General features: G+C 34.4%; 1 protein-coding gene and 1 long non-coding RNA gene across 7 annotated transcripts in view; one reads left to right on the top strand and one right to left on the bottom strand.

Moving 5' to 3' along the window:
• EPHA7 (EPH receptor A7) overlaps nt 1–24,508 on the top strand; it is a 171,927-nt gene that overhangs the window by 37,966 nt on the left and 109,453 nt on the right. For all 6 annotated transcript variants that reach the window (XM_045057857.1, XM_045057856.1, XM_045057855.1 and 3 more), the window contains exons 4-5: nt 22,771–22,926; nt 24,004–24,339. In XM_045057857.1, the coding sequence (XP_044913792.1) occupies nt 22,771–22,926; nt 24,004–24,339 (492 nt within the window). The remainder of the gene's footprint in view (nt 1–22,770; nt 22,927–24,003; nt 24,340–24,508) is intronic.
• Nucleotides 12,554–22,877, bottom strand: LOC123385469. Its single transcript, XR_006598042.1, has 2 exons — nt 22,739–22,877; nt 12,554–12,702 (listed from the first exon to the last, which is right to left on the bottom strand). It is a non-coding gene; the product is annotated as an uncharacterized LOC123385469 (long non-coding RNA).

Genomic DNA, 24,508 nt, shown 5'->3' with positions numbered 1-24,508 from the left:
CGAATGGAAACAAGGCAGTCACCTTCTACAGAGCTTTTAATAGTTACAGTGAAAAATTAAGGACCACCTGCCATGTTGAGTTTTATAAGTATGAATGATGTAGAGGTACTTGCCAATACATTCATGAATATGTGAAAAAGAGGGGTTTTATATAGTAACACAAACCTTCAAATGGAGTTAATAAAAGACAAGGCTTTTCTTTACTGGGTGGAAAGTTATCTGCTATATAGAAAGGCCTACTGAATGAAACATTTGTCCTCAAATTCCTTTTAATCTGCTGTGAGGTTCTGCCTGTTACCTCACTTGGAATAATGTGCCAATTTTGTAAGGATAAAGAGAATTTTATCCTTTTTTCATTCCTTTTGCTACTTGATGCAGCATTTCCTTGAATTTCACAGTACCTGCCTGTTTTTAGCAGCTCTCATTTCGGACTATTACTTTCTCGGAGTCACGTGTAAAAACTGATATTCTCATCTCCTTGATGGAGAATATTCAAGAAATGCAATCCCAGTGAGAATGCCACTTACTAATGGATGTTTCTTTCTCCAGGCATCTTAAAAAGTTCCGTTTCTGTTTCAACTCTTCAGTTCCTCCTATTCTTACATTACAAAAATGGATTAAAATGTCTGGGCTCTGTGGACGAATGCTTTCTGTGGCAGCATATTGCTTCTGTGTTACGTATTGTCAGTGGTTGTTGTCATAGCTCACACTGTAATAGTTTTGAGTTAAAAGTATCTTTCCTGGCCCCTTAGAAAAATATTGACTTTGTCCTGTGACAGTTTAGAACTGATAACGCAAGAATTATGAGAGCAATAATAGGATTTGATTTGTTTGGTGTTTATGCTTTACTTTTCAAAGATAATTGGATATTGTTCTTATAGATCTAATAGAGTTACATGGAAATAATTACAGAATTTTAAAATGCTATTGGAGGTTGACATTTGGTTTGTAACTGTGGCAAGGAATGCAGGTTCTAGGACTAAACAGTGTACTTTAGTGCCGAGGAAGGTTAAAAGCAAACAAAAGCTTCCCACAGTGTTAAACTCAGTTTTAATCTAGCTGTTATTGTGAAGTGTATTGATTTTAACTTACTTCTAAAAACATTGGTAGAGGAGCTGGCAGGCAAAATTTACAAAATCTTCAAATTTCAGAATTTTTGTATATATGTCCAGGTTATTTAGTTATTTAAGTTGTGTACCAAAGTGAATTTTATTTAGGGGGCTCATCATCGGCATTTCAGGAGCTCTTAGAAAAAGCCATTTCCCTTTGTTGTGATCTCGTTCTAGTGATTAAGGTGACACTCATTCTGTTGTTATTAATGGCCCTCCTCTCACTCTTGAAAGGGTCCAGCCTGGGATGATGAATTATATAGTTACCTTCCATGTAAAGCATTTGGTCTCCTCTTACCACACATTTTATACATTTCCAAAGTAATCAGTTTTTAAATTGTACTCTAGTGTGTTTTAGCTTTTTTAAATATAAAGTTGTTAGCATTATCCAAAATAAAATTTATGTATGTGTAACTGGTAGTTGTATATACTAACAAAAGTAATTATTATACCCTAAAGTTAAGTTATTAAACTGTGACTCAGCTATTCATATTTCATGATGGCAAACTAATTATAGGGTTTTTTTTTTTTTTTTGGAGTCAAATTTAGAGCTGAAAGGTAAAGCACCTTATAGGATTATGTGTCAAATGAAATCAGATGGAAAGAAAAATTATGTTTTGGAAGAAGAGGCAATTCAACATTTTTGCTTCTCTGGAACTAATGTGCATTTAGAGTGAACTTGCATGAAGGCAAATTTGATTTTCATAATTCATTAAATATTTATATTCTGATCATATAGCCAACTAATCCGTGTGAAAAAGAATTTTAGCCTGGACAATGCTAATAGATCTTTTCTTCCTGTATTACTTACATTAATATAAATGTCTATTTAGGATTTTATTCATTCAGTTATATTCAGTATAATCAGAGTTTATGTTTTTTTTTTTCCATTTCTTTGTGGAATGGTTACTGAATGTATATACACATTCATGAAATGATTAGAAAATTATACATCACAGTATTCATGTACAAGAGTATATAGTATACACCAAATGGCACAGGACGTGGCAGAGGTCTGGATCCAGAAGAAACACAACACTGGAAACTGAACTGGAGTCAGAAACTGATGGCTGGGTTCTAAGCCCATTTTCACTACCCTGTAACATTAACATTATAAATTAGTGTCACTAATGTCTCTGAGCCTCCACTCTGATTATCTATTGAATGAGGGGTATTTGCTTGCTTGCCTAACTCATATGCTGCTGAGAGGATACTCTTAAAAATCAACCTGCATTTTAATTTTTAATACTTTAAAACCAAAACTTCTGGCACGATCTGGATAATTGGAAAATGTAAGAGTAGAGTCTAGGAAATATCTAACGATGACAAAAATCTCTTAACTCTACCCCCCAGAGATGTCCTGAATGTCCAGTTCTCTACAAACAACCACGTGTGTCCTGTTCCAGTCCACCATCATCTTCCACCTGTATCACTGTCCCACTTTTTCTGTTTTCCTTTTCTGCCTTGTGCTTATCCAATGCATCTACAGTGATTTTTTTTTAAGTTTACTTATTTACTTTTGAGAGAGAGAGAGTGAGCAGGGGAGGGACAGAGAGAGAGACAGAGATAGAGAGAGAGAGACAATTCCAGGCAGTCTCTGGACTGTCGGCATAGAGGCATAGAGCCCAACACGGGGCTTGATCTCACGAACACTGAGATCATGACCTAAGCCAAAATCAAGTGGCGGATGCTCAACCAACTGAGCCACAGCAGCGCCCCTACAGTGATGCTTCTAAATGTGAGTCATATCTTACCATTGTCTTCTAAAAATCCTTCACTGGCTTACTACTCCTCTTAGAAGGAAATAAAAACTTAACTCTTGCCTCTGCCTTATTCTAGAGTCATCACTTGCTCCTCTGTCATTTGTATCCTACATTCCATCACAGTAACATCCTGCACTGCCTCAAATTGCCATGATCTTTTTCCTCTCTGCTCTTTCTTTGTCTGTGAATAATCTTCTTTCCACTCTCTTGAGTACTTCTTACTTATTCTGCAGGTTTCATGTATACCAGAAGAGATGCCACTGAATCCATGTTCCTGCACTGATTCGCATTCATGACATATCATGCTTTTTAGAATTGCTTGCTTAATTATTGGCCTTCTACTAGACAGAGCTCTGTGAGGACAAGGACTGTGTCTGTCTTTCTTCCCACAACGTCTATAGGTCTTTGCATAGTGAGTACATAAGAAGCATTCATAATATTTGTTGGATGATAAATAAGTGAATAGCTGTACAGGAAGACCGCACAGTACATAAGATGAGCTGTGATAAACATTTGTCAGAAGGTTACTGTATTGTGAGTGTCCAAAGAATAATGGACAAGAATTAACTTGATATGAGAGGTAGAGGGAAGTAGAAATTTCAAGTTTCCTACTAGTGAAGGAATAACAACTTTAGTTTTTGTTTTTTGTTTTTGAATTCTAGGTTAAGACTTACCTTGTAAGTGGAGACATACCTTTTATGTAGATAGAAGTTTGAAATAGTGACTCTGATCTGAGAGAAGAGAGGGTGGTAATAAGAACGGTCCTATCAACTTCAACGTATATAGCACTTTTTCCATTTTTCAAACCTTTTTTTTTACAAAAATTTCAAGTGAGGTTAATTTCTTCTTTCAATGTTTATTTATTTATTTTGAGGAAGAAATGAAGTGAGTAGGGGAAAGTGCAGAGAGAGAGAGAGAGAGAGAGAGAGAGAGAGAATCCCAAGTGGGCTCTCCACTGTCAGCACAGAGCCCGACACAGGGCTCAATCCCACAAACCTGTGAGATCATAACCCGATCTGAAATCCAGAGTGGAGTCGAATGCTTAACCCACTGAGCCACTTAGGTACCCCAAAGAGGTTAATTTCTAAGCAAACATCTAGAACTTTAGCTGGAGAAACTTGAAGAAAAAGTAAGTTTATGGAAGCTAAAACTAAACTTGGTAACAAAGTTATGTTCTATTTTGTATGACTATGAAAAAAAATCTAGCCGTAATCTTTTTTTTTTTTTTTTTCCCCTGCTAGTTAGGACAGGGCTTCATTAAAGGAGATACCTAGGACTCAGGAGTGAAATTGACAGCCTGTTTGTAGTATAGCAGGGTTTCTCAACACTAGCCCTACTGACATTCATGCCACGTAATTTCTGTTGTGGTGAGTCCGTAGGTTGTGTAGCAGCATCTCTGATGTTCACCTACCAGATGCCAGTAACATCACCCCAGTTCAAATAACCAAAAATGTCCGCAGGTATGGCAAGATGTTCCCTGCAGGCAAAATCGCCCCCACTTGAGAAATATTGCACTGGAAAATTAAAAGTTATATCCTCATGCTGTATGGGTAGGAAAACTTTATAATATTTTGGAGCCTTTGTAATTCCCATGTAAATTGTTTCTAGCCCTGTATTTGATGATTATTAGCAAAATGTGACCAGTTTCAGATTTTGTATGGAATGTGAAAGTGGTGAGGACTCTGGACTACTTGTCTCAGAAAACAAAGACATCAAAGGAATAGAATGGGTGGTAAAATGTAAGATAAGAAAGGAGAGTTAATTTGTGTCTTGAGGATCTGCGTCAAAGGTGTGAAGAGAGAATACATGAGTCTGCCTGAACCTTTGACTTGCTTGGGACCCAGGGTCGAAGAATTGAAGAAGCCTTACATTTCCCCCAAAGATGGGCTTCAGTTATGGGGTATGCACTTCTGTATATAGTCTTTATTTTTGTTCAGATGCACTTGAATGGAAGACAGTGAGTGTTTCTTATAACGGGTGGCTACAATTTTCCAGAAAATGAGCTGCGTATATTCCTGTAGGTAGGAGACATGTCTTCGGCCTTCTGTTCTCATACGTTATGGTCAGCTGTTGTCATGTCAGTTGTTTGGCTGTGGACTACCAGTGTTGTATTAGTAGGTAAAAATGAAACCACAGTTTGTCACTTGGTCACTGCTGGTGACAGTATGGCATACTTTCTGGAGCGTGATCCCTTTCCTTCTTGTTTATGATCCTCAGAGTTATTAATTATGAGAAGGCCCCACCTTCTTCTGCCTAACTTCTCCCATATCTATAGACCATAAATCTCTTATAATGGAGGTTTTGTGGGCATACTTGCTAAGAGAAATAATGACAGAAGTCCTAAAATACTGTGATTTTTCTCCTTTAGTTGTCATGAAGAAAGAGAATGGTAGTGTTCATTTTTCTTAGTTGTCTTTGAAAAAAATGTCATACTTTGCAGATATGGATGGAAAGCAGATTGATATCAAATTATGTATGGATGCTTACATCACTGTTAAGGGCAGCAAAGGAAAAGCATGAACTGACTTGAAAATAAGTTGTATTATTGTAGAATTCTGTTCTTTTTTCATTACTTTTCCTTTTTTTCGCTCTTTCTCGCTCTCCCTCTTTTCAGTGAACGTTTTATCTGTAATAGCTGCCTGCAGTGTACTGGAGCTTTTCTTGACCCTTTCAAATCCTTGAGTTTTTATCAGTCTGTCTTATGTTGTTTTATTTTGGTATTACATGGCAAGTTACACAGATTGAAACGTGTGTTTGGCATATTTTCTTTCATTGGAGATTATAGGGCAAAGTTGTACCTCTATCTAAATAACCTACTAAACAAAGTAAATTTGTACAGACCAAAGCAACAGAAGGAAAACTGGGTTAAATTTCAAATGGATTTTTAAATGACGTTATTTTAAAGAATCCTTTATACATGATTTCTTCAGCTGTCAAAACTATTAAATGAATTCCTAAATTGAAACTTATAGACATTTAGCTACATAATTTATATAATTATGCAGTTAAAAAGACTGCTTACAAAAATGTTGGAGAACATTCCAGAAGCTGTTTTTACATTTTGGTGAAGCAAAATTTTCTTAATTAAAAAAAAACAAAAAACAAAAAAAAAAAACCAGAAACAAACCTGTTCTTTACAATATAACATAATAAAGAATTATAATATTAATTGACATGTATAAAGTACTTAGTATGTGTTAGGGATTGTTATAAGTTATTTTGTCCACATAACAGTCCTATTAAGAAAAAAAAATTACTTTTCCTAGGCCGTTTCCTATCCAGTGGTCTAGTAGTAGGTCAAGCATTTAAACCTAGGGTTTGAACTCAAAGTGTTTGGCTCTGTAGCTTGCATTCTTACAGACTGTCCTCTACTGATCTATAAACTTTTTCTTACCCATCAATATGTATCCAATATGCAAGTTTCTTCTATTTTGACAAATAGAATTTCAGTCTATGTAACTATATATAAAACACTAACATCTTGGGCAGTATTAAAGACTTGATTAGTGAGGCATTAACAATAGAATGAAGACTTCAAAGGACCAAACTCTTGTGAAATATAAAGGAAATATGACTAACATCTTTACATTTAATTGGAGGAATATCAGAACTGTCTTGCAAGACTGTAGTGAGAGTATAATGACCCTGCATGAGATGATAGATGATAGATAGATGGATAGATAGATAGATAGATGATAGATAGGTGATAGATAGCTGGAGATAGAAATGTAAATCTGAGCTAAAGTGATTAATTTTAGGAACGGGAAAGAGAGGAGGGACTCAGTTGCTTAAACCGGAGGTCAGATATGGCTTTATGAGGAGATGCGATTTAGAATTGTAGCAAATGCATTTGTAATGAATCTTCTTCCAAAAGTTTAGTGCCACATAGTTTACTTCTTGATATAAATAGCTCTAAATTCGAACCTGACTCTAAAAAAAAAAGAAAATGCTCTGGTTATATACCTTTTGTGAGACTCTATGTCATTTTAGTGCTTTCTGTTGGTTGGAAAGTCAATATTCTACTACCTACTTATTATTTCTTCTGACATTTGATAAAATCTTCTTTATCTATTGTTATGCCATTTCTCTCTGAAAGTTAATAATAGGAATATTTATGAAACACTGAGGTGTAGTATGAAAGGATTTATTCTTTCATATGTTAATCAAATATGTAAAATGGGATTTGGAGTACATTTTTTTTTCTTTTGCAAGAAAGCATGCAATATATTTATCCGTTAGTAAATGGCATGCTCATGTTATGCTCGTGATTATTCAGAAGGAATTGCATTCAAGGAAATGTAGAGTAACAAATATAGCATAAACTTTTGCCATTCTAGAGATATAACTGTGGAGATGTTGATGAATCCTGAATGTGAAAAATACCTCTAATTTTGATACTATCCCCAAACTCACTAATTAAATTATCTGCATAACACTGTTGATAATCCTATGTGGTAAGCAGCTGGCAAGTCAGTGATGTATCAAATTCCAGAGAATCAAGAATATATACTGATAGCAAGATTGAAAAACTGTTCCATAGTATTTCCAGAAATCATAGTGAACAAAGGAAATATGATTCTAAAGTACTTTTCTGGGTTTCCTGCACAAAGTATTGGTTGAAAAAATTTAACTATAGCATTCTCTATTTCTAAAAAGTCAGGGCTTATGCTTTATACTTGATACAAATCTGTTTTTCACTTGACCAAATTCTTTTTTTAATGTTTATTTGTTTTTGAGAGTGGAGGTGGAGAGGCAGAGGGAGAGGGAGACACAGAATTGGAAACAGGCTCCAGGTTCTGAGATGTCAGCATAGAGCCTGACACTGGGCTTGAACTCATGAACCATGAGATCATTACCTGAGCCGAAGTCAGATGCTTAACTGACTGAGCTACCCAGGTGCCCCTCAATTGACCAAATTCTTTAATAACTAGTTATATGGTACATCTGGATTTTAAGAAAAGGTGAGAATTTTTGCTCATATAGTTTTCTGTTAATTTTATTTTTGACTTTGATGTTAAAACAACAAAGTAGAATTTTAGGGTATGTTGATAAAATTTAATGTAATATAAACTGCAGAGAAAATGTGGTATCTATTGGTTCATTCCAAATATAAATTATTGTAAGCTTTGATTAGGTCAAAATACACAGATATCTTTATTGTATTATTATGTATCACAAATATTTGAATAGAAAAATATATAAACTCTTAGCCATTGTGACAATTCTTTTAAGAAATATACACTCTAAATCATAAGTCTGTATATAAAAACTTGGCAGAGAGTAGTTTATTTTGAGAATTCTCTATTCCCTTGCAATGTAACCTTTTTTAAAGAGTAATAGAAGAATTAATTTAATAAAAAATTAATGAATTTGTGAAATAGACATTAAGGCAATAACAATATATAAACCTACTCAACTATCATATTTTCCATGTGAAAAGTAGAATGTTTAACTAACCATATTAAATGGCACTTAGGTTGTTAGAGCTACACACATTGCACTTCGCAATGAGGTATTCAAACATTTCATGAGCAGAAAATTAACTATTTAAAGGTTTGGACAAACTGCATACCATTTGGTGATGCAACATAGATGGAAAATATAATAAAGCAAAGTTATAATGAGGATAACGGGTAAAGAGCAGTGCACCTTATCTTGATAAAAGATGGTTTCCTCCAAATTCTAATTCTGCAAAATATTTTATAGCATTCAACGTTTGTCTATTTGTATGATAAAAGAAGGATTTCATTTTGGGAAAATCTAAGAACTGCAAAATCTTTACTGACACTGACTAGTCATACTCTTTTAACATCTGTAGCTTGCAAAGATTCACCTTTTAGCCTTTACTGATTATTTATTTATTTATGTATTTATTTTTAATTTTTTAAATGTTTATTTTTGAGAGACAAGAGTGTGAGCGAGGGAGGGGCAGAGAGAGAGTGAGGACAGAATTCGAAGCAGGCTGCAGGCTCCGAGCTGTTCCAAGCTGTCAGCACAGAGCCCACTGTGGGGCCTGAACTCACGAACTGAGAGATCATGACCTGAGCCCAAGTCATATGCTTAACCAACTGAGCCACCCAGGCACCCCAAGGACTGCTGATTTAAACTACAAAATAATGTTACTGAAAAATGGCAGATGGAAAGGAATGGCAAAAGTCATATTCTTACAAGGTTGGGACTCTTTCCTCTTATCATTGTTGACATTTGGCAAGGTTCACCATTGGTCTTGTCATGCCTTAGGTACAGTTTACTGTTTCATTATGATGAAATAAAATAAAAGCATTTGAAAAATTTCAAGCATCAGATGCAGATGCCTCAGTTTTTCATTGGTATATATCCAGTCACAAAGGTGTTACACAAATTCTTATACAATGCTTGATTATTCCTTGATTGATCACACCTTGGCTTTTAGACATTATGTTTATTTAGCCATATAGACAGCTAGTATTCTTATCTGTCTTTTGTTGAACACTTACAAAAAAGTAATTCAACCTAAATGTTGAAAATAATTACTCTAAAAGTATTGTCTGACCCATTCCACCTGGTTTCCATCTGTGACAATATGTCTTCACAATCTGTCCTCTGCTTTTCTTCTGTATGTTCTTTACCATTAGTTTTGGGTGCAATCTTTGAACTGCTTTTTTCCTTCTTTATTATCTGTATTCTGGTTAGTATAAATTAAAATTTCCAAACCTTTATGTAGGCTTTGAGACGACTTGATTCTAATTAACTAGGAATATTTAATTCCCTATCAGCTCTCTGTACATAATACCGTACTGTATGGCACTATTAGTGTAGAAATAGAATGGATCATTATATTCTAGTTCAGCCTTTTCTTTGTAAGAAATTTCAACACATTTTTAATTTGGAAATGTACACATTTACATTATTATCCTTTACCATAAGAAAACAGTATTTCACTTGTACAGTTTTCATTTATTTCAGATTTAAATATACTTTGTAGTACTTACATTACTTTTTCCGAGCTAATTCTTTATGATAAAGTACTTTATGTTCTTATCCAGTTTTCCTGTCTTAAGGTTTCAGTTTTAACTTGAAAAAAGTAAAATATTACATGTACATATAAATAGGCTTTAACCCTTGGTTTTGTCATGCCCCTGCATAGGCCATATGCAAAATGAATTAATTTATTTTAGAGACATATGAAATTGAATGCAAAACACAAAGGTACAGAAGGGTATGTGGATATATATGTGTTTATCCTTATAATAAGAGAAAAGATGTAATGGCCCATTGTATTTAAATTACTTTTTTTGTTTACAATAATTGTTTTTAAAATTTAAAAGAGAGCCAGTAAGAAATAAATTGAAATCATTTTTCATAATGTAAGGCATCAGTGATATTTCTGTGTTTTCCAATAGAAATGTTAATTACAAGAATTTATTTTAATAGTGGCCTGTCTAGTTCCAAATTACTAACAGAAATGAAAGTATATGTGTACTTTCTAGAATATGGCAATTCTGGATTATCTACAACTAGAATATTCTTGTTTTTGAGTTTGGATAACTCATATTTTTAAAGAAGAATGGTCTGTTTTAAGAATGAGGGACTATCACTCTTTATCTTTTTGTCTTAGAAAAGAGCCCTACACTGACAGTTTTATTATGATTTATAATTCACAACTGGTAGTTTCCCTCTCTTGGAACTTTTCTTTCCCTTGTTCAAAGAAAAATGCTCTAATTATATGGTTATAAAATATTTCACATCTCATTCATATACTTATTCATATTACTGTGTTAAAGATGCTCATAGAATTGTGTTGCAAATTATCTAAAGCACTAATCTAAACATGGCTATGCAGTTTTCTCCCTGGACAGCATACAGGGAACTCCTTAAGAGTGAGAGCCCATGAAGTGTCTTTCCTTAACGGATATAGTCAGGACTCTACTGCATTCTACTTAGGTATATGCTATACTCTTCCCATTGATCTGATTACAATAAAAAGTTTACTTAGTTGTGTTGGTGAATTAGTCTTTGGTAAGTGGGATAGTTACTGCCTGGTGCTTAATATTGCAGGATGAATTCAATAAATGCATTCAGTAAATGCGGGTTAACTTCCTGCTATATGCTAGGCATTGTGCTAGGCTCTGGAATTTACAGATACATAATTTCTGCCCTTGAGGGTCTCACTGAGCTAGAAGAGACACACCTGGGGAAATAACTACAACAGTGTTAATGCTATAATTGTGGTATGTCATACAGATCAGTTTGGATTGTCTTCAGTAGCTTTAGGAGAAGGGAAATTTTTAACTGATTCATGAAGGATGAATTAGTTATTCCTTAAAAGCAGGAGCTAAACTAGATTTTTTTTTTATACTTTTTTTTTTCAACGTTTATTTATTTTTGGAACAGAGAGAGACAGAGCATGAACGGGGGAGGGGCAGAGAGAGAGGGAGACACAGAATCGGAAACAGGCTCCAGGCTCCGAGCCATCAGCCCAGAGTCCGACGCGGGGCTCGAACTCACGGACCGCGAGATCGTGACCTGGCTGAAGTCGGACGCTTAACCGACTGCGCCACCCAGGCGCCCCTAGATTTTTTTTTTAATATCGAACATAGCTACCCTTTTTAAAAACAGTTTTTATTAAAAAAATATTAAACAATATTCTAGTAGTACCTACAGTATCTTTCTGCAAAATGCTGTGAATGCAAAGTGGATAGGATACTGATAGAGTTCTGTTGGATTATTTACTTGGTGTGGAGGTAAAAATTAAAAATTAACTTGTTTTCTATTTTTAAGGAGTAGAAAGTATGGGGATGCAGTTACAAAATCTTACTGTTTAATTTCTAGAAATTCAGTTTGTGTTACCACTATATATACACGTATGTGTATATGTATGTATAAATGTGTGTGTGTGTGTGTGTGTGTGTGTGTGTGTGGCGAGCTCCCTTTTTTGAAAAAAAGAATGAGCTCAACAATATCATTTGCTGCGAGGATTTATTCTGCCTGTTACTTTCTTTTATTTCTAAGAATTAAGGACTGAGTGAATATCCTCATTGTCCTGATGCATCTTTTTTAAATGTCATGCTTCAGGGCAAACTGATTTCTTTATGATCTTCAAAAAATTTTCCACTGACATAACAGAAATGATTATTTATCTTCCCACATGTTCAAACTGCCTTAAACTGCTCTAGGGTTATTTGCTTCACAAGACTTAGTATTGATCCACATTTTATAACTGACTAAATAAGGAAAAAAGTAGTCTTCACAAAATAGCTAGAAAGATTGTTTTAACTGATGATTGTGTTTTAATCATTTTTGAAAGTTTTGCTGAAAACATGGTGAAAAGCCCACACTTCAGACTGCTTGAAATGGAAGGACTGCCCTTTGCTTTAAGAAATTAAGATGGAATTATTTCTTTTCATTATGGTTATGGATCTCTCAAACTTTTTCTACAGATAGGTAGATTTAAGTGTTTTGTAGGAGAAAAAACAAATATTGAATCACTCATGAAATAGTTTAATTGTAATTCTTTGAATTGTGCTAAAAATGTTCACTTTATTAAATATGATTACATTTCAAATATGTGTATTGATATACATATTTCTTGCCCCACTAAAGTTTTTTGAACTTGAAGTAACCTGATTTTATGAACCATTTTGATGTTGCCAGATCCACACTATTAGCATCGCTGAAAGACAAACCAATAACTGCCACAAATAACTCTCCAGTTTAAATATAATTGGTCAATAATAAGTCTCTACCCACATTTCCTGCATGTCTACCTGCGCTGAGTAGTTTTCTCTCTTCACGTTGATGAAGTGCTACAGCTCTGGCAGGAAAGGTGACTTTAGAGTCTGTATTCACCACTGAAATAGGAGATAATTAAGCACATTGTAAAAGATACAGATTAAGGCACAATATTTATAGCTTATAGAACACTTTATTATGAAATGCCAGAATTTTAATTGGCTTAAGCACATAAGCAACTGATTATTCACACCATTTGATACCAGGACAAAAGTAATATGTATTTAGAGATCATCATATTTGTTTTTTTAGTGGACAGAACTTTGGTCCGTTGCCTAGCATAATGCAAAGAGTAGACAAACAATAATTATGTAGTCGGGGAAAGAATGAGTAATTTGACTGTATTTGCCTAATAATTAATTTGTTTTTCTTGTTTGTTTATACATCTGATAATGCAGAAGTGGCTCATTGTTTATTAGAGGTAGAAACTAGAGTGAAATAAAAACTCAGCATGGAAACTGATATCGTGAAATAAATATATAGTTATTTATTGAGTGCTTATTCTCCACCAGGCACTGTGCTAGACTTTTCAGAGGAATTATACACTTTAATTCACAATAGTCTGATGATACAGTCTTATTATTAGGCGTTGCTGTTTTAGATATGGACAAACTGGGCTCAGAGAACTTAAGCAGATTTGCAAAGGTTACACAGTTAGTGCACGCTAGAGGGGAAGCCAGTGTAGTCATTTATATAAAGGCCAAGTTGTATTGCTTTTACAGGCTTGTTGAAGTGAGACTTTCTGTGGTGAAATTAACAATGTCATTCGGAACATGAATTTCATCTTTTAAGAAGTGTTGTTTTAGAAATGATTATGTTAAAGCTAGAGTTTTGGTCGTTCAAAAGAGGAACCCTCATTCATATATTTTACTTTTTTTGTATGTAAAACCTATATTGTCTAATTTTTCTTGGTATGTTTTCAAAACTATGAGGAATTGTTTAGTATAATGAGAATGAATAATAACATTGAAATTATAAAACCTATGGTATTATAATAAATATAAGAGAAATATTAAAAAATAGACTTGACATACAAGAATTTAAATAAAAACTTGAAATTAAAAAATAAAAGAAAAAAAGAACTTGACAGTGGCCTAGATGCTATGGTAAATTGTGTCCCTGCCTGAAATCTTTCTAACACCAATCGCTATTTAAGAGCTCTCCCCATTACAGCCTCTTGTTGATAATGACAATGCCCTCAAGGAGATCTGTTAGTAAAATAAAATAATACTGTATCATAAGCAAGGCACTTTTTAAAGTCACTACAGGTAAGTAATGTTTGAGTTTGGTTAGCTAGCTTCCCCTAGCAGAAGTGTTTTTAGACCATGGGAACCCAATAATTATACCATTTTGCTATAGGCATGTATTAGGGTTAAAATTATTCTGTGTTAGTGCTTTTCCCGTGGGGTTATTGCTAGAACATAGGTAACATACTGGAACATACTGAATTGCATAAGTAATTCAGTTTTTTTATCTGTAGGTTGATCCCTCAGAATGGACCTATGAGGACAATCTTGAGTGAGATCCAGAAGGGTCTGATTTCATTTTTCATCCTTTCTTTTATGACAGTTGATGTTTAAGTTATTTACCTAATTTAAAAATTCCACTGCTGGATTCTTATCTGCATGAACCAAAATGAATGTGCCCGTCTCTGGCAACACAGATAGGGTTTGACAACAATGGCACAGTGAGAGCTAGAGGTGAACTGTTAGGCAGATGCATCGCTGACACTTTGCCCGCCACTGCCTATCACGGATGGCGTGCAGAGGCAGGACAATCCTTTAGAGCTGGTCTTTCACACTCTCGCTGAGGCACCACTGACAGACTAAGTGGGTGTGAGTTTGTATGTGGGGTTTTGGAGGTATGGTGATGGTGGTTGACATACACATTTTTTAAAGGTAGCATTTCGATGAAAACAATTGTATGGGAGTTTAACAGTTAGAGAACTGATTAACTGATTATTGTATTATTGTTAAGACAAGTTTTTGTAACTGGAAATACACACACGCACGCACGCACACACACACACACACACAAACATGCGTGTGTCTATAGCACTTAATAATTGATAACAAGGAAAACAAAGACATTGAGGCCCAGGAATGTGAAGTGGCTTTGTCCAAATTACATGCCAGTAAATCATGGAGTAGATTTGAACAGATTTTTTTTAGTTAAAATCCAGTTCTTGTTTGCCGTATCACATTACTTCTTTAGCATAGCCTAATTTTTATAAAGTAGAATAAGAAGACAAAAAAGATATGAATGTTCTAACTTGACATTTTTCCTCTTTTTTTTTTTTTTTTTTACCATTTTGGTAATGACATCAGAATTACAGTGATATTTTGGTAAAATGAAGAGTACCTCAATGCCAGACCCCAGAAAAATTCCTGGCATATTCCAAACCTATAATTTAATAAAGGACAAAAAAACCCTGTGTTTATATAATGCTTTGTTTTCTTTTACAGTCTTTTAAAAAGTTTTAAAATAAAACATTAAAAAGGTTCTCATTTTACATGTTTCTTTTCCACTATATGGTATTAGTAAACATTAAGTACTCAATTAAATAACAAAACTAAATAATATATACCCTTATAATGCCCTGAAATTAATTTTTCTTTTTTATTTTTAAAAATCCCCAAATATTTTCAGCACGTGATACCTGTTATCACATGCTTTATATTCTGCACCATTTCTTTTCTAAACTCTTACAAGTTAGTTCTAGGGTGATGTGGATGGTGCCTCACAAACTGTAAGATGCTCGTTACATCATGTTGTTTTTATCCTCTCTGCCCGCTGTTCATTCTCAATGTGAAAAATCATAGCATATCAGTGACAGGAGGTCTGGCGTTCAGGTGGACTTTTGTAATTATTCCCACTGAGGCACTGTCAATAGGATTAAAAAACAGATTCTGGATCTGTCCACCCCAGATGAGGTCAGTACTTTGAGCAGTGGGAGTACTATTTCTACAAGCTGTGCTTTCCCCTTTGCATTGTAGAGCATAGACATTAATATGACACAAATATTTGAGAGCTCCTATGGAAACGGACTGGCTTTGCTCTGAATTAGGCTCTGAATTAAGCAAAATGTCCATCTGCAATAAATAAAATAACATTCATTAGGATCCCTAACTATGTATTTATGTAGATTCTACAATAATATTAAAGCCCAGAAAGTTTCAATTACAGAACAATCCACTTATAGTTCATAATTAATAAACTCTTTGCAGCTGCATAACTGTGGCCGGAAACATCTGCAAAACCTCATATTTTACACACAGACACATACACATAATTCCTTCAGAAAAAGTTCAATTGTGCTTAAAATCACAGGTCTGGAAACAGAGTAAGACCTGAGGAAGCTGAATCTAGCTGTATTCAGTTAGCTTATGGTAGGAGAAGGAGGGGACTGGGGCTTCCCTTGTTTGGCAAAGAGATATGGGTAAAATAAAATAATGTTTAAGGTCTATTCAGGTATTCACCCAAAACTAACTTTGTATCATTAAAAACCTCCCATGACTATAAGCTGGTTTTGATAAGAATCTATTTCTTTTGTTATAAAATTATTCAGATAAAATTGCTACTCCTGAGATTAAAGATAAATTATTATTTATGAAACTCTAAAATTAAAAAATGGGTAAAAGGAATATATTGATGATAGGTTATAATCTAGATCATAGATTTAAAAATTTCCGATTTTTTAAATAATTCATAGCTAATTTTTATACCTAAATACAGCTTTATAACAATAGATGAATATAGAGTATATGTATTAGAAAGGCAAACTAATATATTATTGAAAGCTTAATTTGACATTTTTCTTAATATTTGCTTACTTCTATGTTCAATTTGAAGTTGTATTATTAATGGGTTTCATTATATATACCAGCTTTACTGAAATATAATTCATATACCATACAATTCACCCATTAAAGTGAACAATTCAATGGTTTTTCAGTATAGTCATATGAGTTGTACAACAACCATCACTATAAATCAAATTTAGAACAGTTTAATCACCCCAAAAAGAAACCCTGCACCCAATAATAGTCACTTACCATTTCTTCTCCCTGCTCCAGCCCTTAGCAACCAGTGATTTATTTTTGTGTCTAATGGTGTGAGTATTCTGGACATTTTGCATAATGGAAATATATTTTTGTGACTGGATCTTTTCATATAGCCTGATATTTTCAGAGTTCATCCATATTTGATTGCTGAATAATATTCCTTTGTGTTTATTTGTTTGCTAGTTGATGGACATTTGGGTTGTCTCTACCTTTATGGCTATTATGAATAATTTAGTTGTGAACATTTATGTGCAAGTTTTCTATCAATATACATTTTTATTTCTCTCGGGTATACACCTAGGAGTGGAGTTGTGAGGTGTTGTGAGGTAATCTGGTAACTATGTTTAACTTTTTGAGAAATTGCTAGTCTTTTTTTTCAAAGTGGCTACACCATTTTACATTCCTAACACAACAAGGCATGAGACTTCTAATTTCACCATATTCTTACCAACACTTGTTTTATCTGTCTTTTTTTCTTATACCTATCCTACTGGGGATAAGTAGTATCTCATTGTGGTTTTGATGTGCACTTCTCTGATGGCTAATGGTGTTGATCATTTTTATATGTGTTCATTGGCCGTTTGTGTGTCCTCCATATAGAAATATCTGTTCAGATTCTCTGCCTATTTTTGATTAGCTTATTAGTGAATTTTCATTTTTTCATTTTCATTAGTTTTAAGAACTAATCTTTCATTTCCATTTTTCATTTCATTAGTTTTAAGAAAACTAAAAGTTTTCTTAAATTTCTAATTTATTAGATTTCTTAATAATATCTCATTTTACCTCCTTCATTGATTTTATGGTGGATATATTTTGTGATGTATTCTTTAGAAACTTTGATAGTCTGAGACAAGACCCAGAACCTGCAGGATGATGGTTCTAAACAACTGGAAAACCTTTAGAATATAGAAATGTCCAGACCGTAATGATGATTCAGTGATTTTGATAAGGTCAAGTCATTAGTGTTTTTTCAAAGTGTCCCTAATGTGCAGTCATAGTGGACAGCTAAGATATAAATTATCAGTGCTTTAAGGTCCAGGGTCATGTCAAGTGTGTCTGATATTAAAAGTGGAGCTTAAGATTTCCAAAAAATGAGTCCATGAAGGACCAGGAAATCTTTCCCATCTGTAGAAGAACTCTAGAAGTATGTGGGTTTTCTGGGATAACCAGTTTGTGGGAAAGGGTCAATCGAAATATAGTCAGATAGGATTTCCCCAAGCTTACCCTTATAGGTCATAAACCTAAAGAACCAGAGCAAGTCTGAGTATCTGCATCCTCATTCAGAAGGAAGAGATATTCCATCTCAACTAATTTTCCAGGCTACACAGAAATTTGTCTGTGGCTTTTAGGATGACGTTTAAGATTGTTTACTGTTGGGACACCTGGGTGGCTCAGTCGGTTAAGCGTCCGACTTCGGCTCAGGTCATGATCTCATGGTCCATGATTTAGAGCCCCATGTTGGGCTCTGTGCTGACAGCTCGGAGCTTGGAACCTGCTTCAGATTCTGTGTCTGCACCCCCCCGCCCCTCCCCCACTCACTGTCTGTCTTGCTATGTCTCTCAAAAAAAATAAATAAATAAATATGAAAAAAAATTAAGATTGTTCACTGAGAACACGGATTTGTTAGACCAGTACCCTGATTGTTCCATAAACTGCATCATGCGAATAGATATTCAAAGTCCTGGCACCCTGTCAACATCCATTGAAGACAACTATGGAATCTGATTGTTAGAGTTGAACTGAGAAATCAGAATACAAGTCTTTAGTATCCACTCTCATATATTTAAATGTCTTCGTGTTCAGGATTTGTTGCAGTATTAGTACTTTTAAGTAAGTCATTTATAAATAGGAAACCCTATTGCCTTTTTTGTTCTTTTTTAAAAGAATTAAAATCTCAAATATTATTTAAGCCACTTTAGTTTCATAGGGACACTATTCTTATTTAAAGATAGTTGAAGTTAAACCTAATAAATTTCATTTATTTCATCACAGTAGATATTATAACAGATCTTGTAATATACTATATTGTATCATGGTTTAGTGGATGTATTATAGTGTATTGTTACTGCCTGGTAAACAGAAGTTTCATGTGCTTCCTAGATTCCGTTTTTCTTTGATGGTTTTTCATTGAAGAACGGACTAAGTGAAAACTTGCTTGGTGTATGAAATTTGACAAGATTATGGTTCTCGGCGCTAGGATAATGAACTTATGTTATTTTATTCATTAGGGCCCCAAAGGACTTGATAAAACAGTCGAAAGAATCAATCCCAGGCCTTTGTGATAACACTGAAAAAATAAACTATTACTAAAATAATAGGATAGATTATTTTTACAAAGTTAATTAAATATTGAAAACAAATTTTGTACATATTCCCAATCTTCATCAATATAGTGAATATTACCTTCAAATAATGTTCAGTTAAAAAAGCAAAAACATCAAAAGGTAGGAAATTAAAATTGTATGTTTGTTTTTGTAACTAACTTTACCATAGTGCACATACTATATTTAAAAAAAAATTTAATGTTAATTTTGAGAGAGAGAGAGAGAGAGAAAGAGCGTGAGGGGGTGAGGGGCAGAGAGAGAGGGAAACACAGAATCCGAAGCAGGCTCCAGACTCTGAGCCGTCAGCACAGAGCCCGACACGGGGCTCGAACTCATGAACTTTGAGATCATGACCTGAGCCGAAGTCAGACACTTAACCACCTGAGCCACCCAGGCACCCTACACATACTATATTAATTAAAGTTTGCTTTGAGTTCAAATACTATTGAGCAAATTGAGAACTAAAGCAAAGAAAGAAAAGTTTTAAAGCTGCGTTTGCACAATTCCTAGAAAGTTATTCCTAGATACTTTACAGTTACGTATAAAGGGAATTTATCTTTGAGGTTTCAGAAGGCATTTAGCTCTAAAAACTTTCTTACTGGTACCTTTTAGAAAACCAGTTGCATTCCTGTAGGGGAGAAATGGCCTTGTTTTCAGATAGCCTTTTTGGGGGCAATTGGAGAGGCCATGTAGCTCTTAATGTGGCTCTCAGATATGCTACTTCGCCCCAGTTTCTTTCCCTGAGTATTTTACTCAGGTTATTTCTTATAGATATCTCATCTAAATTTTTAATTTTACGAGCATCTGCTACTTCCTACCCAAACTTTTTACCACCCAGTTGCTCACTATTATCCTGAGAGATACAGCTTATGTCTCTGCATGTTCTTGGCTTTACTCTTAACACCATAGCTCCAAAGATTTTGTACTTATTTTTAATAACTCTAAATTAATAGTCTTCCTAGAGATTAAGTGAAAACTCTCTTGTTACCACTTATTATTTTCAATATTAACTGAACTGAAACAGAATATTACTTCAAAGAAAAAATGTTAAGACTTTGATGACCACATTTTTCCGGCATTGCCTCTATCATTATCTATTTAATGATAGCCATACATGTACTCCTCAATTTTGCTGGCATCTTTGGTGCCAAAATTCACAGTGAAATTGAGAATACCTGTTTAGTATCTCTTCTGGAAGGTGTGCTAGGCTATTATTTCATAGTTTTCTGAATTAAAATAATAGCTTTAAATTAGTGAAAAGATATCTTAAAAGACAACAGGGACCCAGAGAAAATTAATTTTTAGGGTTGCTTTAGCAACCCTAAAATTAGCCCTGGGGACCCATTGAATGAGTGCCAGACTTTGGCTCATTGAGCAGTCAAGGCTGGTGGAATAGCATATGGTTGAGTATCAGTAGTCCTGTGTTCTAAATCCAGTTTTAACCTAGACAAACAGAATTATTTGAAGAACTCAGGTTACTTTTGCTTCAAATCTGCTTTCCCATCTGTTAAAGTGGTAACAGAATTTAATGTAATTTGAAAGTTGAGTGATAAGGGTTTTGCATTTCTCTACATTAGGTACCATATATATTCTGCAAACTATGCAAGTTGAGCAAGAAATGTCCCTCCTTATTCGTAAGAAAAATAGGAATAAGCCTTTATTACAAGCTTTTATTTGCAATGGGAGCATGAGGATTCTCCTGGATTCCACCAGGCAGTGTGCTGCCTTCTAATTCTGGAAGCCTTTCCTAATGGATGGTAAATTATGTTGCCATTGTGTTATCCATCTCCAGGTTCCCTAACCTCTCCTCCTTGTAATAACTAATACACACATGTCCTTAAAGACTGTCAGCACATACCTCTTCTTTCTCCTTCTTTTTCTGTTTTTAATTCTCTGGACCTTGATGTTATCAAGCTGCAGGTTGTAAGTAAAGCATTGTCTTCTCTATTTTATGGATGTCATATGTGATCACTGAATTATAGATGGAACATAAAGCAAGATAGGGTGAATACTTAAAGAGAGGAATTTCTATCTTGAGAAACGCAGGCCAAATCCTTCATCCTACCAGTTAACCATTTTTTATGTGGCAGGATCATGTTTTCAGAAACATTTCAAGGTGTTATATTTTAGTTGTATTGTTTTATAGTCAATCTCATTGCTCTCTCTGTGCCTTAGACTTGTATAGTTGCTACTGAGAACATGTGAAGAAGTGTCTTTGCCTAAGATGTTTGTGAATGCTTTCCTTTTGTATGAATTAAGGAAGCCAACCAAAAGCAGATTGGCTTCTGAGGGCAGTAGTGCATCATCTATTTGTAAGGAGATGCTTGTAGTTCTGTGTATACATCTATCACTTACCGATTGCAATATAACACATATTTAAATTAAGTTTCTAAGTTATCTGGAATACCTATCTTGCTTGTGTAATATAGCCTTATTTTCTTGAAGCTCAAAAGATGATTTTGAGCTCTCTATTGTCTCAGAATTATGCATTAAGTATTGAGCATGTGAGCAAAAATAGAGAATGACTCAGTATACCATCTTGATAAGATAGGATTGTTTAACTTACCTAAGAGTGAAAATGTAGATTATGTTCCTGAGGGATGCTCAAGTTGAGGACATTAAATAAATGTGAATATAATAAGTTAAAAGCTATACTTGAATTTATGTTAAATATTCACTAATCTTTCTTTATAGATATGATTAATTTTTATTCAATTTGAAGGTCACTAAAACTTAAACATATATTCATTTGATAAATATGAAGGGTAAATTAAACTTACTTAATATAGTCAATGTATCATGCCATTAATAAAAAAATTTGAAATAATGTAAATTTAATTTGCTAAATTTTAAAGACAAATATATAAAATAATCAGTGATAGAAAACGGTTCAAGGTTTCCTGACTTAATAGCAAATAGGGTCTAAGTGAGTAAGAGCAACTTTACTGAGAGGTGCTAGGGACCTTCTTTGTACTTGTCTATTCATTGCTGAGAGCAGTTGCTGTGTTAGTGTGACGGTATTGTTAACTTGTCTCAGGAGAGGATAAACAGTCATCATCTGTTTACAGTTGAAGGCTTTCTCCTTATTTGTGGTGGCATAGATTTCTCCTATTTATAGGCTTTTGTTATTTTTAGTAACAAGAAAGTTCACTTAGTGCAAGGTACCCTGCCTTATAACTTAAATTGGTTGAAATTGTATCTTGAAGTTTTCTGAAAACTTGAGGGAATACATTTCTATCATTTTCAGGTGAAATTTTTTATATCATTATTCTTCCTCATCAGGTAATTAAAATTATTTTAGTATTTTTCAGTATCAACCAAATTAACACATAAAAAGTTAATTTACAGCTATTTTATATTAAGAAAACATAGCTTTGAAGTATTTTCGTATGTTTCAACAAGTAAGTTAATTATATTGTAAGTGAAGTTACCCTGAATTAAATATCCTAAGATTTTGTCGTATTAAATTATGCTTTTGTTCAGTTTTGGGCTCTAGGTTTCAGACCAATGCCACCTATTGGCGCAAGTTTACTGTATTATTTGGTTTTTATTGTTTTACTTTAAAATGTAGTATTCTACATTCTACATTCTACAAATTGATTTACACTGAATACACTTTATCATAAAGAGCTTGTTTTTCACAAGTTAAATTTCATATTTTATTCTTTGCTATTACTAAAATTAAAAAAAAATCTATCTGCTCTCACGTTTCTATTTTCACTTTCTTTTGCATCCCCAGCCTGTGGCCGTGGGTTCTACAAATCTTCCTCTCAAGATCTCCAGTGCTCTCGTTGTCCCACTCACAGTTTTTCCGATAAAGAAGGCTCCTCCAGATGTGAATGTGAGGATGGGTATTACAGGGCTCCATCTGATCCACCGTATGTGGCCTGCACAAGTAAGTTCAGAATCGTAACGTAGGAAAGGACTTTCAGATTCCTTACACTGGTTAGTTGTACTATTGTGACATCATTGAGATGGGCTTTGGATTTGTGAATGAATTCTTAATTGTTATTAAATATTGAATTTTTTTTCATGAACTGATAAGGCCATTTTTCTTTCTTTTTTTTTTTTTAATTTTACTGTTTATTTATTTTTGAAAGAGAGAGAGACAGAGACAGAGAGAAAAAGAGACAGAGTGTGAATGTGAATAGGGCAGAGAGGGAGGGAGACACAGAATCCGAAGCAGGCTCCAGGCTCTGAACTGTCGGCACAGAGCCCGACACGGGGCTTGGGCTCATAACGCCGTGAGATCACGACCTGAGCGGAATTTGGACGCTTAACCATTTGAGCCACCCAGATGCCCCAATTTTCCATGAACTGATAAGATGCATTTTAAGAATATTTTTCTCATGTATCTAATAAAAATCATAAATAAAATGCAAAAGTTATTTGAGTCTTACGTGGTTATGAAATGTGATTAAAAAGTAATGGTTTCTGACTTAAAATTCCATCACTAAATAGAGCAAATCTCACATCTTGGTGCTTCAATTAATGAATGTTCGAGAGACCCAAATCCAAAGCCAATCCCAGACTTACTGTAAATCATTCTTGAGCACATTAGGAATGAATAGATGTATTCTCTGTTATACGGTTAAAAGGAAAACTATTTTTAAACAACTGCACAACTGTTTTTTTTAGGTGCATTAACTGTTCTTTGTAATTGCTTAGAAGAAAAATAGCTAAAGACTGTGGCAAAAGCACAAAGACAGTTGTTATCCTGTTTTCATTTTGACATATTAAATGGAAAATAAATAGAGCCTCTTGCCAAGTGAATTCAAGGAGGCTTTTATACAGCTTCTTTAGGAAAGGTAATGAAATGTTTATGTAAAAGAAAGCATTTCAACTAGTTTTCTGTATGGTAATTGAGCCACTAGCTTAGTGGCCCACACAGATCCTTTCCTTCATTTTTTGTTTTTTGGGGTTGTTGTTTTCTTTTTTGGTTTATTTGTTTATTTATTTTTGGTTTCCAAAGGGCCTCCATCTGCACCACAGAACCTCATTTTCAACATCAACCAAACCACAGTAAGTTTGGAATGGAGTCCTCCAGCCGACAATGGGGGAAGAAATGATGTGACCTACAGAGTATTGTGTAAGCGGTGCAGTTGGGAGCAGGGCGAGTGCGTTCCCTGTGGGAGTAACATTGGCTACATGCCCCAGCAGACCGGATTAGAGGATAACTATGTCACTGTCATGGACCTGCTAGCCCACGCTAATTATACTTTTGAAGTTGAAGCTGTAAATGGAGTTTCTGACTTAAGCAGATCCCAGAGGCTCTTTGCGGCTGTCAGTATCACCACTGGTCAAGCAGGTATGTTTTTCTGTTTGTCTTCACTGAGTGAATAATGCGACTACATAAGGGAGGTGTCTCTCTCGCGTGAATATTTAGTTAACTTGGCTACACAGAACTAGATTATTCCAGCTCGTTGATGATTCACACCTCTAACTTTTCTTTGTTATTCCTCCTGTTGACTATTAAC

Source organism: Felis catus, chromosome B2, assembly GCF_018350175.1.
Source record: "Felis catus isolate Fca126 chromosome B2, F.catus_Fca126_mat1.0, whole genome shotgun sequence".
Lineage (NCBI taxonomy): Eukaryota > Metazoa > Chordata > Mammalia > Carnivora > Felidae > Felis > Felis catus.
The sequence above is the reverse complement of the archived record's forward strand: the minus strand, read 5'-3'. Positions and strand labels throughout refer to the sequence as shown.